This window comes from Artibeus jamaicensis, unplaced genomic scaffold, assembly GCF_021234435.1.
Source record: "Artibeus jamaicensis isolate MK-2021 breed Jamaican fruit bat unplaced genomic scaffold, CSHL_Jam_final scaffold_833, whole genome shotgun sequence".
Classification (NCBI taxonomy): domain Eukaryota; kingdom Metazoa; phylum Chordata; class Mammalia; order Chiroptera; family Phyllostomidae; genus Artibeus; species Artibeus jamaicensis.
This window is the reverse complement of record NW_026522056.1, coordinates 10199321-10213607: the sequence shown is the minus strand read 5'-3', so window position 1 is coordinate 10213607 and position 14287 is coordinate 10199321. Positions and strand designations below refer to the sequence as shown.

Genomic DNA, 14287 nt, shown 5'->3' with positions numbered 1-14287 from the left:
CAAATCACAAGCCTTGTGAAGACTCAAAGGACACCCTGCATCAGTTCCTTCCAGTCTCCATCTCTCTGAACATTCTGGCCCATGACTTATACTTTAGAGGTGGATTTTATAAGCCCAGGGAGGGACTCTGGCGGGGGGGGGGGGTGGCTGGGGGTACATTTAGGAGATTAGTGACCAGTCAAGTGGGCAGGTGACCTATGCCACTTTGAACGGCTTTGTCCCCGTCCACTTCGCCAGGCTTTCCTCACTAGATAGTGATGGTGGAAATGAACAAGTTATCTCTGTCAATGACCATTTCTGTTCAATGGGCCATCATGGCTTCAAATCCGGTTCACTGCTGTGAGTTTTACAAGTGTTTGGAAGAGTCAAATCGATGGCACATACCTATCCCCTCTGGGGGATTTGTCACTAACTACTCCATGTCAGGCTCAGGGGGCTGCTGAGGAGGTAGGGTGCTTCTTAAGTCACAAACAAAGGGGCTCTTTCTGCTAGTGCACGGGGAGCGAATTGCTGCTATTTCAGAAACATTAATTCTTTCAGGCTACCAGTTCTGTGCAGTGTAATAAAAGGGGCAATTTATCAAATGGTATCTTAATGGCCAAGAAGGGTTAATGCACCTTTAGCAGAAGCGTGTGCTCTTTTCCACAGTAAAATCACGACAGTTACTTCACGAAGTCATTCAGGTTAGAATAGAATGCCATCACCTCCAAAAAGTGAGGAGGGGAAGAGAAAGAGGAACAAGAAAAAGGGGGGCAGGGATCCTCACATTGTCATTTTATGATCTGCTTTGGGGGGGAGGAGAGTTTCACTATACCCTGCCTGCTACACCCCTTCCACCTCACATCCCCTTGGTCTACAAACAAGCATGCCTAAATAAAAATTGGTGTCATTTTAATCAAAGTGCATTTGAGGCCCCCGTGGGCTCACAATGTGAAGTGATTGGAGTGGTCCTGAGCAGTCTTTAATTAAAGATGCCACTGACTAGATAACAAAGGTTTGTGAATGTTGTTAATCTGAATGGAAGGTGCACCTTGATTCAATAAGAGGACAGTCACCGGTTCATGACTTTAATTGCACATTGTAAAGGGACACCACATACTGTAATTATTTTTATTTGTATGTGCCATGTCTTTTATTGCCCATGCTGGAAGTGGAAATAACCTGTCCTATTAAGATATTTAATATATATCACCCTTTCCACTTTGCTCAGTTCTAGCTCAATAAAAGTGCTGGGAGAAGACACCAGCCCATACTGGGGCTGCCCTCTGTGCTAACACAACTCCCCCAGCCCTTCAAAAACCTGGGTGATCAACCTCCTGACCGCCTTAGTTATAATCTTTAAGACAAACCGTAATAACTTCCCAGGACTCCATAAAGTTGGATGCAGACATGGAAATTACGGAGGGTCTGCTGGCAGCTGAAACCGTGATGGTAACACAAAGGTCAGCCGATTCCTCGGTCCATTTGTGGTCTCTGGGAGAAAATACTGGGTCGGACGGCAGCAGCAGAGGGGTCTCTATGTTCTCACTTTAAAGTGAGTAAGCCATGGAAAGCCTGGTACCTCCTCGCCCCCAAAATAAAAGATGCCCACATCCTAGTCCCTAGAACCTGTGCAGATGTTACAGTACATAGCAGAAGGGACTGTGTGGATGTGATTCAGGTTAAGCACCTTGGGATGAAGAGATTATTCCACCTTACACAGGTGGGCCCACATCAGGGTCCGTATAAGAGGGAGGCAGGAGTATCAGGGTCAGATGCGGAGATTTGAAGATGCCACATTGCTGGCTCACAGAAGAAGGGGCTCCCGCCAAGCAGGGCAGGCAGCCTCTAGAAGCTGGAAGAACCAAAGAAGCAGATTCCTCTCTAGGACTCCAGTGACACTCTTTTTTAATTTATTTATTTTTAGAGAGAGGAGAAGGGAGGGAAAGAGAGAGGGAGAGAAACATCAATGTGTGGTTGCCTCTCATGTGTCCCCCAGTGGGGACCTGGCCTGCAACCCAGGCATGTGCCCTGACTGGGAATCGAACAGCGATACTCTGGTTCGCAGGCCCGCGCTCAATCCACTGAGCTACACCAGCCAGGGCTGATGACATTTTTATATTAGGTAGGTGAGAGGACTGACCTACAGAACTGTAACAAATCTGTGTTAAGTCCGTAAGTCTGGCGTGGCCTTCATAGGAAACATGCAAGGCTCTGTTCTGAGCACTTTATAGCTCAAGGCCCTGCTTTCCTACAGCTTTGCCCAGTGTCTATGAGTACAGTCCTAACAACTCTCATGCCAACACTTTACCTTAAAAATTCCAGGTTGGAGACTGTGCCCCAGGGAACAGCTGTTCTTTCCAGGACCCAACTCTCCACCCAAACCCGCGGCCACCAACATTACCAGGACAGGAGATTCTAGCCCCAGCCCTGACAGTGCGGTGTGACTTTGGCCATGGCACTCCAGCCCAGGCCTTGCCCGCCCTCTCCTCAGCCACGCAGTGCTGTTGGGGCCGACTTCTCCCGGCTCCTTTCCCCGCCCAAAATGAAATGATTCTGGGAAATGGCACTCGGGTTTCCTCCGGAGAAGAAGGCTGTTTTCCCCCATTCAAAATGCAAATGAATACACAGCCTAGCAGATATGAAAATGCCGTGGCAGTACGCTGCATAGATCACTCTTCCCCCTTTCCCTCACTGTTTTCACTGTAAAGTACCTTCAGTGAGCCATCGTTCCACTTCTTGTAGTAAACAAGCTGAACGCAAGCCTGACACTGCATGAAAGATGAGGCTTAAATTGTGTCTAGGAACTGGTGATTTACATATGATTTGTGATTCCTTTAGTATATTAATTGGTAAACACCCTATGAATGTGTGTGTAAACGAAAGCCATTTAACATATGCAAACAGTTTAATCTTGCAGTGTGGCGTTGCTCAAATTTCAGCAAATTCAGACCCTCCCACCCCAGCTCCCCCTGTACTGTCTCCCTTCCCTATTTCAGATAACACCTGGTGGTGGGGTGACCCAGATCTTTAAACCCTTTAATAATACAATCATATACTTCTGTCCTCAGTGACTGGGCTTGTTGCTTTTTGTAATCCACCATTATAACTGCTCCTTTCCCAGCCCCAACTAATGGACTACAGGGGTGGGCCAAAGTAGGTTTGTAATTGGGAGTATGCAAACCACAAAGGTTTATTCTTGTTTTATTCTTGCTGATCTGAGAGCTAGAGCGTGAGATAGGTGTCTGACTCAAAGAAAAACAACAGAAACAATAAACCTCAAACCTTGATTTTTGTCCACAGAATGTTAGCCCCCTAGGTCAACATGTGAGGATTTTAATGAAAGGAGAAAAAGAGAATAATATTTGTTAAAACTATGTATTTTCTTGGGTAGAAAACTATAGAAGACTGGACCTACCCTGCTTTCTGAGCTTTAATTTTAAGACAAAAACACAGCTCCCATCTATCTGCCTTTTATGTCTATTCCATTAAAATATGATTTAATTATGTATCGACCCAGGGTCTGGCATAGTAAAACTATCATTACTCTCCTTCCTGCATTCCTGAGTGATACTCTGGGTAAAGGTGATCAAACCTACATTAATCTGTAATAGAAACCATACGGAGGGAAGGAGGGAGCAATAATTACCAAGCGCAGCATGGCAGACAAAAACAACAACGAAAATCTCATCTCAAAATACAGAGCTGGTGGTTTTGCCTGAAGAGAGTGGCATGTCTCAAGTCTAGAATCAGGTCAAACAACATTGAAAGCAGGAGCAAGATGTGCACAGATACACCTCCAGACCTGCCATGGTCAGCAGTTTCTGCACTGTAGCTGCCCTTCAAGCAGCATGACCTTCCGATGTCATTGGAACGGGGTGGGTACTGCAGAACAGGAGTTGTTGTTTGGCTAGGTTTGGGCATCACCTCTTCACGACCCGGTGCGGCTCCTCTGCCACCCTCCACTACACATTTTGCACAGCAGTTGGTGACCTTGCTGATTTTATCGCGAGAATCCTGGGGAAATTCTCCCTGGCTTCTGTTTCCACTCATAAAACAAATTCATTTTGACACTACTTCAACCTCAGAAGTTGCAAGAACAGTATCAAGAATTTTTAGCTACCCCACATCCAGGTGCACAAATACTAACATTTTGCTACATTTGCTATATTCTCTATACTCATGTGTGCACACACACACACAAATACACATGCATACACACATATTTTTAACCGTTGTGAATGAGAGGTCCCTTTGCCCCTAAATACCTAAAAACAAGAAATTCTCATACCTAACCAGCACAATTATCAAAATAAAAAGATTAACATTAACATAATGTCATCTATTCCACAGACTTTATTCATATTTCCCGTTATCCAAAAAATGTCCTTTATAGCAAATGAAAATCTAGGTCCATTCACTACATTCTACTGTCACGTGTCTGTAGTTTTCTCTATTTTGGGACAGTCCCTAAGTCTGTCTCTGTTTTATGATGTTGACAGCTTTTTAGAGGGTTGATGACTTTTTATTTTCCAGGATATCCCTCAATTTGGGCTCGTCCAATATTTTCTTACAGTTAGATCCAGGTTCTGTATTATTGGCAGCAACATTCGGAAGTGATGCTGAGTACCCTTCACCATGTCATTATCGGGAGGTACATTTTGCTGACTCACTGTTGCTGGTGATGTTGACCTTGACAACTTGGGTTAGGTGGCGCCTGCCAAGACCCCCCACTATAAAGTAATATTTTACCCTTTGTAATTAGTTTCAAAGGTATTTTGAAATCATGTAAACTTCCTTATTATTACTTCCTTATTATTCTCTTAACTTTCACCAAATAGATTCTCATCCCTTCATAATTCTCAACTGAGTCAAATGTTAATATGATCGGTCCCCAAATGCTGCCTTTCTACATATATTAGCCGCCTTTGTATTGAATGGAAGAGTTTTCCCTTCTCCATCATTCATTCCTAGCCATATAGTTGATGGGTTCTTATGTTACTCAATGCATTATTATTACCCTTTAGTAGCATGGTTTACTTTGATGCTCAAAATTTTCCAGATTTGAGCAACAGGAACCACCTCATGCTCCTATGTCCTTTCCAACAAATATATTCCGCTGTTTACAGTCAGCATGTATTTGGCACTGGGGATACAACAATGAAAAAAAAAACAGGAAAAAATGTATTCTAGCCTCATAGAGCTTACATTCCAGTTTGTGGAAGGCAAAAAAAAAAAGTAAACAAACTAATGTCAGAGTGCATCAGAGGTCACTAAGTGTTATGGAGAAAGAAGGCCAGTGTTTGGTGTAGGGGGTGCTGCATTTGCGTTGCTCAGGCACGGTCAGGGAGTACCTCATGAGTAGGCGCCCTTTGAACCCAGTGCAAAGAGTGTGGGGGAGCCCACCATGTGGAGCTGGAGCAAAAACTCTCTGAAGGCAACACTAAGCGATCTGGAACAGCTGTAATTTCTTGAGGCAGAAACAAGTTGACCTTTCAGTGGGATTCCTCTGGCTGAGGAGTTGAGCTCAGATTGGGAGGGAAGGATGCAAAAGCATCAACAAAGTACCTTAAATCCCTATAGTGCACATCTGTATGGCACTGAAAATGTTGTCAAAGCATGTGTTGATATAATGACAATTCACCGAATAAATTGGCTGACTCAAAGACACACAGTTCTGACAGAAACGAGATTCAGAAAAAGGGAGGAGGGGTGGGAGTCTGGGGTGGGGGAAACAGACCCTTCACTTAATGAGCATATACTAAGTGTTTTTCATTCTTCATTTAATTCTCAAAACAATATTAGAGTAGCTGTTATTTGGCAGGTGAGGAAAATGAGGCACAGAAAGGCATGGGCTTTCCCTTCTGCTGCAGTGTCTGGTTTTTATGACAAAGGGTGACACGAGAGACGTGATATCAGCGTGATGCCGAGAATGGCACAGTGAGGACATCCTGCTCCTTTGCCCTGCTGCGCATGCTCTCTGCAGCTGCTGTCCTCTAGGTCTCCCTTCCTGTAACTACACAAGGTCAGCCATGCAGGTCCTCCTGTCTGGCCAGAGTGCTGGGCAGGGCGCTCCTCTGCACCCTCTCCCGTCCTGTGCATCCGCATCAAAGGTGCACGGCTGCCCACTTTCCCCAGAACCCTCGGCTGCCCTGTGTGAGCAGGAATTTGAATTCACAACCATATTTCCATACAGTTGCTCAGCAAGCCACCTGGTTAGACTTGACTCTTAAATTATTAATCTTTTCCTATCTGGAGGCTTCATGAACACACACACAGAGAACACAGTAAAACAAGTCCCATACGATCAGACTTTTCCGTCTACACTCTGGTATGTGGTGCCCCGAAGTGGTTCATGTTATGGTCCCGAAATCACTGCCATTATTATTTCATAGTTGTGATTAGCCCACAGCAATTTTAGAAAACTGTGTCACCTTCCTTTCTAGCAGGAGCATGGCTACTTCCTTGTCATGTACTCTGTAATGTGGGAAAAGGCACAGGCGGTCAGTGCTTTCCCGATGAACCTTCACCTCCACCCAGGTCCAATTAACGGCATCTCTTCCCAGCTCTGTCCTCAGAGGCCCTTGGTCTGTATCCATGGCTACACCCAGACCGTGCTTGCCCCACAACCCACCCCCATCTTTCCTCGAGATGTCATGGAGAGCCAGCAATTTAACCAGAAACTTCCTGCTGGTAACTGAAGAGGAAAGTGCATCTGGCCACAGAGAGCAGGAGCCTGTGAGCAGGAATTTAGGGATATTTTGCCGCCAGTGCTTTGACTGACTTCTCTGTGACCTTCTGCTGTTAACACCTGCCTCCCCAGGTGTGCGGAGAGCTTTAATTAATATTTGTAAATCTCCCTGATTACCACAGATAAAAGGTAACAGAAAAGGGCAAAGCTTTATTAATCATAAGGAAAAAATGGAGAAATTTTCAGTTTTGTTCCTTTGCCAGAGAGAAACCTGCACCCAGACTCTGTTTTTCAGAGTGGGAAGATTAGATATTAATTTTGATTTACTTCCTTTGCACTTGCGGAAAGGCCCAGCGCCTGCTTAATGCAAAGCCCTGTGCCCTGCAGCACCGAAGGCTGGATGCACCCCGCCTGTGAGTCCTAATGCTGTTTAAGTTATTACCGTAAGGGGCCTTGCTATTCGCGAGTGTGAGAGTTCATCTAATTAGCTGATTTCAGTTCATTTGGCATTAAATAATTCCCCAAATTCCCATATGTTTGAACAATATGTTCAACAAGGGGGATGATTCTCGGAAAGCAATTAAATAGTTCTTTTAGCAGAGCTTGTCATCGGTCACTCATAAGCATCTCTGCTATCCCTGTCTGTGATGAACGCAGACGGCAATCACAGGAAAAGCGCTTAACCCCCTCTGGTGGCCCCTGGCGCGCATCCACGCACAGGCCGCCACTTCCTGCCGCTGAGAGCTCACAGCGGCATTTTCTAGCTTTTTCAAACCTTAAGTATATTGTTCTAGGTTGCTTGTAGAACATTTGTGACTGCTAATACACCCCTTTCCAAACCCACCCCCTAGCTTGCCTGCCCTGCTAAAAGGTAAATACAGACATTCTTTCAGTTACCCTACAATGTGGTTGTATAAAAAGAATTGTCAGCTTTGGACAGTGGTTGCCTATGTGGAAGAGTAAATTTTTTGGAGTCACCTCCAGTGCTTTGGGGAAGGAGGGAGGCCGTGTAATATTTTCAGGTCTATTTTGGATACAGTAGACAAAAGATGTTTCTGTTCCATTATGTGCCATGGCTTTTATTGCAGCAGCAAATTAGAGATAATGAACTAGAGAGTGACCAGGACCAACCTGAACGAAAACAAGCAATGTCAACAAAAACAAGTCAGAAATGAATAACACGTTAGATGTACTCATAGCAAAACTGTCTTTACAACATCACAGAAAATGGTATCTTTTAGTACTGATCTTCATCTTGCTCAAGAGGTCACTTTTGGACAAGCAATGACACATTTAAATACCCTTTCTAGGTGAGGTAAGAGAAAGCATAGGTAATATCAGTCGCATTTCCCGTGTAGCTTTGTTTCTTCCGAGAGTCCTAAATTAGTTGATTGGCTATCTTCTGTATCACTGTATCTCCTACAAGTGAAAATCCAGCAAAAAAGAAAGAGAGAGAGAGAGAGGGGGCTGTTCAAAACTGACTACTATCCTATAAAGTGCCCCACCTTCCTATTTAGGGTCAGAGATTAAAAACAAAAGACAGAAAATAAAAGAAGGAGGTATTCACTGAGGTGATATTATTTCCCCTTTAATTAAACTTCACTTTCTTTTATCAAGTCTCATCACTCTGCGTTCCCACTGTAAATAATTCACAATACAGAAAAACCTGAACACCAGCATTGGGTGGAATGATTTCAAATTTAGATCTAAAATAGAAAAGATGTGAATGATGTGTATTTATGTATTTGATTGTGCACATTACAATGAACTGTGTACTGTGCGATCACTTCATAACCTACATGTCTGTGCAGCGGCGGAAAATAAATGTTTTCAAAACCAGAAGAGATGTCCTCAATGCAGGTATGTTTGTTGAAATGTTGCTCTATTTCATAATCATTTGTTTTATCACTTTCTAGCATTACAAGTATTTGGAGAATGTGTTAGAAGAAAGGGGTCTGATGGTAAGATTGCCAGATTAGTATATCTATAATGTTTTTGGCTTTGGCAGAAGGACTATCAGGATTCGGCACCTGGTGTACAGCACACCAGCAGCACCTTTGCTTCTCTCTGCTCTGCCCTTTATTCTGGAAGAGGCATGTGTCATTTTGCTTGTCAAAGCCTAGACTTGAAACCCAGGCTGAAGCTCCATCTGTGTGCTCAAGCAGCTTGGGATGAGTGGCTGTGGTTGGACCAGCTCTCTGCGCTGTGCAGTGCTCTCCAGAGAGAGAACTGGCAGGGGACTGCTCAGCCTGAGGAGAATCCAGGCCTGGAAGCAAATTCTCACACATGGCCCCTCCTTTAAATGCTTCTCCCTTTTATCCCTTCCCAACTGTTAAGCCTGCAGTCCGATGGCTCCGAGGTGCTCCTGAGTCCTGAAGTCACCTGTGGTCCCCCAGACATGATGGTCACCACGCCCTTTGCACTGACCATACCACACTGTGCGGACGTCAGTTCTGAGCACTGGAACATCCATTTAAAGAAGAGGACACAGCAGGGCACGTGGGAGGTGAGACCCTGTTCTTCCTGTCTGAAAAACAGGATTTGGCTTCCACCTCTGGGATAGATTTTACCTACAGTCACCAGCAAGAGTCAGCTGTGACACTTGTGAGCGTTTTCTTGTTTTTTAGAGAGTTGGTGACGTGTGCTTTGTAACACCCTAAAGGTATTGGCTAGTGGTTTTCCAGGATAATGGGAGAGAGAGATTAGAGAATCCTGAGCCTTTCTGTCTGGTTTTAGAATACAGGTGTAATTACGCATTGTACAGGCATGTGTCCCTCTGTACCTGTCTTTGGTACATAAAATTCTGTCACTCTATCTGCTGTTGTCATCGTGGGATTATATGGGATTATATAAATAGGGATTATATAAAGTCACTGTATCTGTTTAGTCACTTTAGGGATTATAACAAATCTGCATTTAAGGATTCAGGAACACTGTAGGTACTAAATATACAAGGTATTTTGGTGAATTAATGAATGCATTGAAAACGATTGAGTGTCTATTTCCCTGTGCATATGAGCACATGTAAAAAAGTTATAGTACAAAGCAAGAACAATAGAACAAAAAAGGAAAGTGAAGCTGCGTGAGACAAGTGTAACAACAAGGGAGACGGTCAGAGCAAAGAAAGACTGCAGTGGGGTGTCTGTTTATCTATCTGATTGGGATTCCTTTTATGTCCCTCTGAAGTCAGTTTGCATGAAAGCAGCTGGATTATCTTGTTGGAACACAATGACCTGTTCCAGCTAGCCCTGGGACCATGCCTCCCAGGAGGTGCTTCCAGCAAAAAGAGTAAAAGGAAAGTCATATTTCTCTATGAGAAGAAAAATGCCAGTTGCTGCAGTGGATTACATTTACTCTGTCCAGCTATGCCTGCGAACCGGTCTACATTCTTTGTTGAAAATGGATCCTGCTACTTACTTAGTCCTTGTAAACTGCAGGCAAATTTCCTGGGGCATGAAGTTCCACGGGTTTCCTAACTGGGCCAGGTTTGGGTCTCTTTTTCAATACGGTTTGCTTTGCCTGGATTTTCACCAATTCGATTTCTCTTCTCAGCACTTCCTCGAAATCTTTTACGTCCAGATGGTGTTATATTTATGCTCTGCCAAACCAGCCACACATACCTACCTTCTTATCGGGAAGAGTGCAATATTCTTAGTACATCTTATCCAAACCATTTATTTAACGGTTCCTCATGGATGATTTTGGTGAAATGAAAGAGGATAAAATGTTTGGAAAAATATGTAATTCCTTAAGGATGTTGAAAGATATTTTCAGAAATAGATCTTTTTAAAAACATAAATGTTTACTTACTGCTGTTAATGATTAAGACTTTTTTAAAATTTAGTGTTGAACGAGTTAACCAAAAATATAAGTACGTTGAAACTGATGTTTGGTATAACCTATTGAGCAAAATTCCAACACTGAATATAAATAACCATTTCTTGCATTTCTGTTGTAAGCTGTCATTGTGATAGAAAAACATTGAACATCAAGAAAATTAGGGCAATGAAAATATTCTGAAAAAAATGTTTGTTTGCTTATGTGCTTGGAAAGTAATTGTTAATTCACATCTTATTTGCTGAGAGAACACACTTTTTCCCAACAGGAAGTGATGTCAGTGGAGGATGAATCCACATCCTGTTACTGCCTCTTGGACCCCTTTGCATGTCATGTACTCCTAGACAGCTTTGGGACATATGCCCTCACTGGAGAACCAATCACAGACTGTGCCGTGAAGCAACTCAAAGTGGCAGTTTTCGGCTGCATGTCCTGTAACTCTCTGGACTACAACTTGAGAGTCTATTGTGTGGACAACACCCCTTGTGCATTTCAGGTCAGTCTTGTCTCTATAAGTCTTTGGGTGTCACCAAAGTATAGGGTTTCCTAGAGATCAGTATCAAAAGGAAATTCTATTGCTGAAGGTCTGGAAAATGAACCCACACCACTGGCTTGGCAGGGATACCTATCTTGAAGAAAGAGCTATATTTACTTTATGTCCAACAAGGTGCTTAGGAGCTTGGTAGCCATGGAAAGCGAAGGGTTAAATTAATGCATGTAAGGAACATTGTCTGCTAAATTATAAAACTGACTAGAAGTGTAGTTGGAATTCAAAAAACAGAGACCCAATTCAATAGAGGAAGTGGAGAAGAGTTTTGGAGAACTTTTGGCAAAACGTCATGGATGGATGAGATGTAGGAGAAAACGAGGAAGGGAGACCATGTCAAGGAAGGAGAATGGCGTGAGCTACAGACACAAGAGTCATTTGATGTGCAGAAGGCGGTGAGAAAATTGCTTGAATCAGTGGCACTTGTAGTTAGACAACAGCAATTATAAATCATATCTCTCACCAAGCAGTGTTATTATATTCTGGACACATAGTCTATTACTTATTAGGGCTACTAGGGCAGAGATAGTTCAAGGTTTCTTTCCATTTCTGGTGCTTTTAATCATGTAAGATTTACTTTAAATTAGCTACTCACGGAGAGAGTGGGTTTATTAATAGCGGCAAGGACAATACAGAAGTGCCTGTGTAAGCTGTGCCCATATAAATAGCATAGCTCTCCTGACACAACACATCCCAGATCCCTGCTATTCCAGTCCTGGGTCATTAAGTCCATTATGCAAAGCATTTCCTCAGTAACTAGCTTTTAAGACACTGAGCTGGAAAACTCATGTTTACCAGGAGAGGAGCCACGACCCGAGTCCTGAACAGAAGCCAGTAAGGATCACACAGTACCAACTCATATTTCCAAACACTCCCCAACTGGTCTCAGACAGCACAGGTCATTTTGAAGGGCACGCCTAAGATCTGGCTGCCCATAAAAAGTTTTTCACGGCGGTACGGTTTTGTAGTGAAGAGCCTCAGGGTAAGTAGTTGCACCCCATCTTATGATTGGCATTCTATGCACTTCTTCCAGTTTCACCACCCCTGCTAAGAGGGTAAAATACCTACGACTTTCAGTAATCAAAAAGAAGGAGTGGATGGAGACTGGTACTATTACTTAGCAATTGCGAAAGGCACCATGACTCAGGCTGGACGGCTAGTAACTCAGCTGGGTTCGGAAGGCTGAGAAACTGGAGGAAACCTGCAGGGCCATGGAGCGCCTCCAGCCTCCTGGCTCTTGCAGGGAGCCCGCTGCTGCCCCACGTGACCGTGGGGATCTGGTCATCACAGCGTCCCTGCCCGTCAGCCTTCATGACCAATTTGGAATATCCTTTTAATAGGGTGTCACTGCTGTTGAGTTAAACCTGTGAGTTAAACATTTTATTCTAATAGACTTTCCAGATATTCTGTTTCCATTTCCTGTTGATTGCTACCAGATTCTACAACAGCTCGACTGTTCATAGATGACTGTGAATGAGGCCCTAAACACAGCTTTCCCAACCGCTCTCCAGTCCTGCGGGTAATATACTCTTCTTAGTCAATGCTAGGGAAAATGGTATTCTCACTCTAAATTGAATCCAAATACCTTAATTTCATCATTTAGAGATGTTTCTTAAAACTCTTAATTTTGCTTTAGAGAAATATTTTTCAGTGGAAATATCTTCGGCTCCATTTTTCACATCTATTTACCTCCAGTGAGCCTTTCCCTCTCCGAATATGTCAAATAAAGCTGATTCGAAAGTTGGGTTTGGCTGTACTTGTTATTGACAGGATGTCTGTGACAGCTGCCATGGACAGCAAAGGACACGCTGCCCCCTTGGGGTTCTGACAGGGCATCGGCCTTGGTCGAGTAACTTCTCTGAGCAGCAGAAAGATTAAAACATAACTTGGAGCTTTTCTGCGCACAACTGTTTTACTCCCTACTCTTACTCTCTGGGCACTGTTTGTGATAGAACCTTGCTCTCTGGATTTTAACGTCTCCAGGTTACAGTGTTCAGGCCCTTTACCCAGGTTCATTTAAATCGCCCTAATATCCCAAATCACCTCTGTCTTAGTTTTCATGGCTTCAAATGGAGTAGTCAATTAGAGGGGAGTATTAGGTAGTTATTAACCCATTAAAACAGTTCCCCTTCCAGCAAGCCGTGGCACCCCTTCGCTTTTTAAACCTCTGAGAGGCTTCCCAGGTTAGTTAATACGAGTTTGCCCTGTTTCTGCAGCTCTGCTAGAACCCTGACTTTCTCAGAGTCAACATGGAAGTTTTCATGAAGCATCTCACAGAAACTGTCTCTCCAGAAATTTGCCGCAGTCATTGGCATAACAAAAGTGTTTGTTGGGATTTGGAAATAGATGCAAGTGTGCTTGCACGGTTGCTATGTTTGTTGTGGTGTATTTTTTTATATCTGCAAGAAATGACAACAAAAACATGTGCCCAACTGGAGCTGTGCTCTTAACCCAGACAGGATCCTGGCTGATGGGTGTGGCCGCGGTTCCCTGGCCATTCCTACTGCACTGGGAACTTACCTCCTCCAAAGCCCAGCCTTTACTGGAAGAAGGGCAGCTTCCAGACCCAACTCTCCTGTCCTCCGAGAACTGGGGCAGGGCCTGGCAGTATAATGCTCCCACCAAAAAAAATGCCTTTAGAGGAACTGCAGTAATCAAACAGAAACATGCTCCATTTCCACCCATGCCCCCTTTCCCTGTGCGTCCTGCATACAGAGCTACTATTCTTGCCTCATTTGTTCTGGAGACATTGTATCTGAATCCTAGTAGTTTCTTTGCATGACAAAAACAAGTACCTCGAACACCTTTGGCAAGACACAATGAAATTAGTTTCAGGGTTTTTTTTTTTTTTGAAGATCTGTTCCGATAACTAGATCTAAGAACATCTCTACATAAATTACATCAGCCCAGGTAGGTTCTTTAAAAATAAAAAATGCCATCTGTCTGAAGTGAGAAAGAAGTGAGAAGGACCGAATGACTTCTTGTCCTGCTACTGCTGTGGTTTCTGAAATAATTAGAGCTGCCATTTTGTTTGAATGTTTGACATCACCTCCTCTGATGAATTCAGAGCAAAGGTTGAAGAATGGTGATAGAGTTTCAAAGCAGTAACATTTGAAGTGCTAGGTTTTGTTATTCTCTCTCTCCCTCACACATACACACACTCACCCTCTCAAACAAACCTTGACATAGAGAAAGCAAGGAATTAAGCGCTTGCCCTATCTTATAAAAGGGAA

The 14287-nt window shown here is 43.6% G+C and overlaps 1 protein-coding gene across 7 annotated transcripts in view; it reads left to right on the top strand.

The window, feature by feature from the left end:
* Positions 1 to 14287, top strand: part of UNC5D (unc-5 netrin receptor D) — a 482399-nt gene that overhangs the window by 431561 nt on the left and 36551 nt on the right. For all 7 annotated transcript variants that reach the window (XM_053660062.1, XM_053660063.1, XM_053660060.1 and 4 more), the window contains 2 exons: positions 9008 to 9176; positions 10776 to 11003. In XM_053660062.1, the coding sequence (XP_053516037.1) occupies positions 9008 to 9176; positions 10776 to 11003 (397 nt within the window). The remainder of the gene's footprint in view (positions 1 to 9007; positions 9177 to 10775; positions 11004 to 14287) is intronic.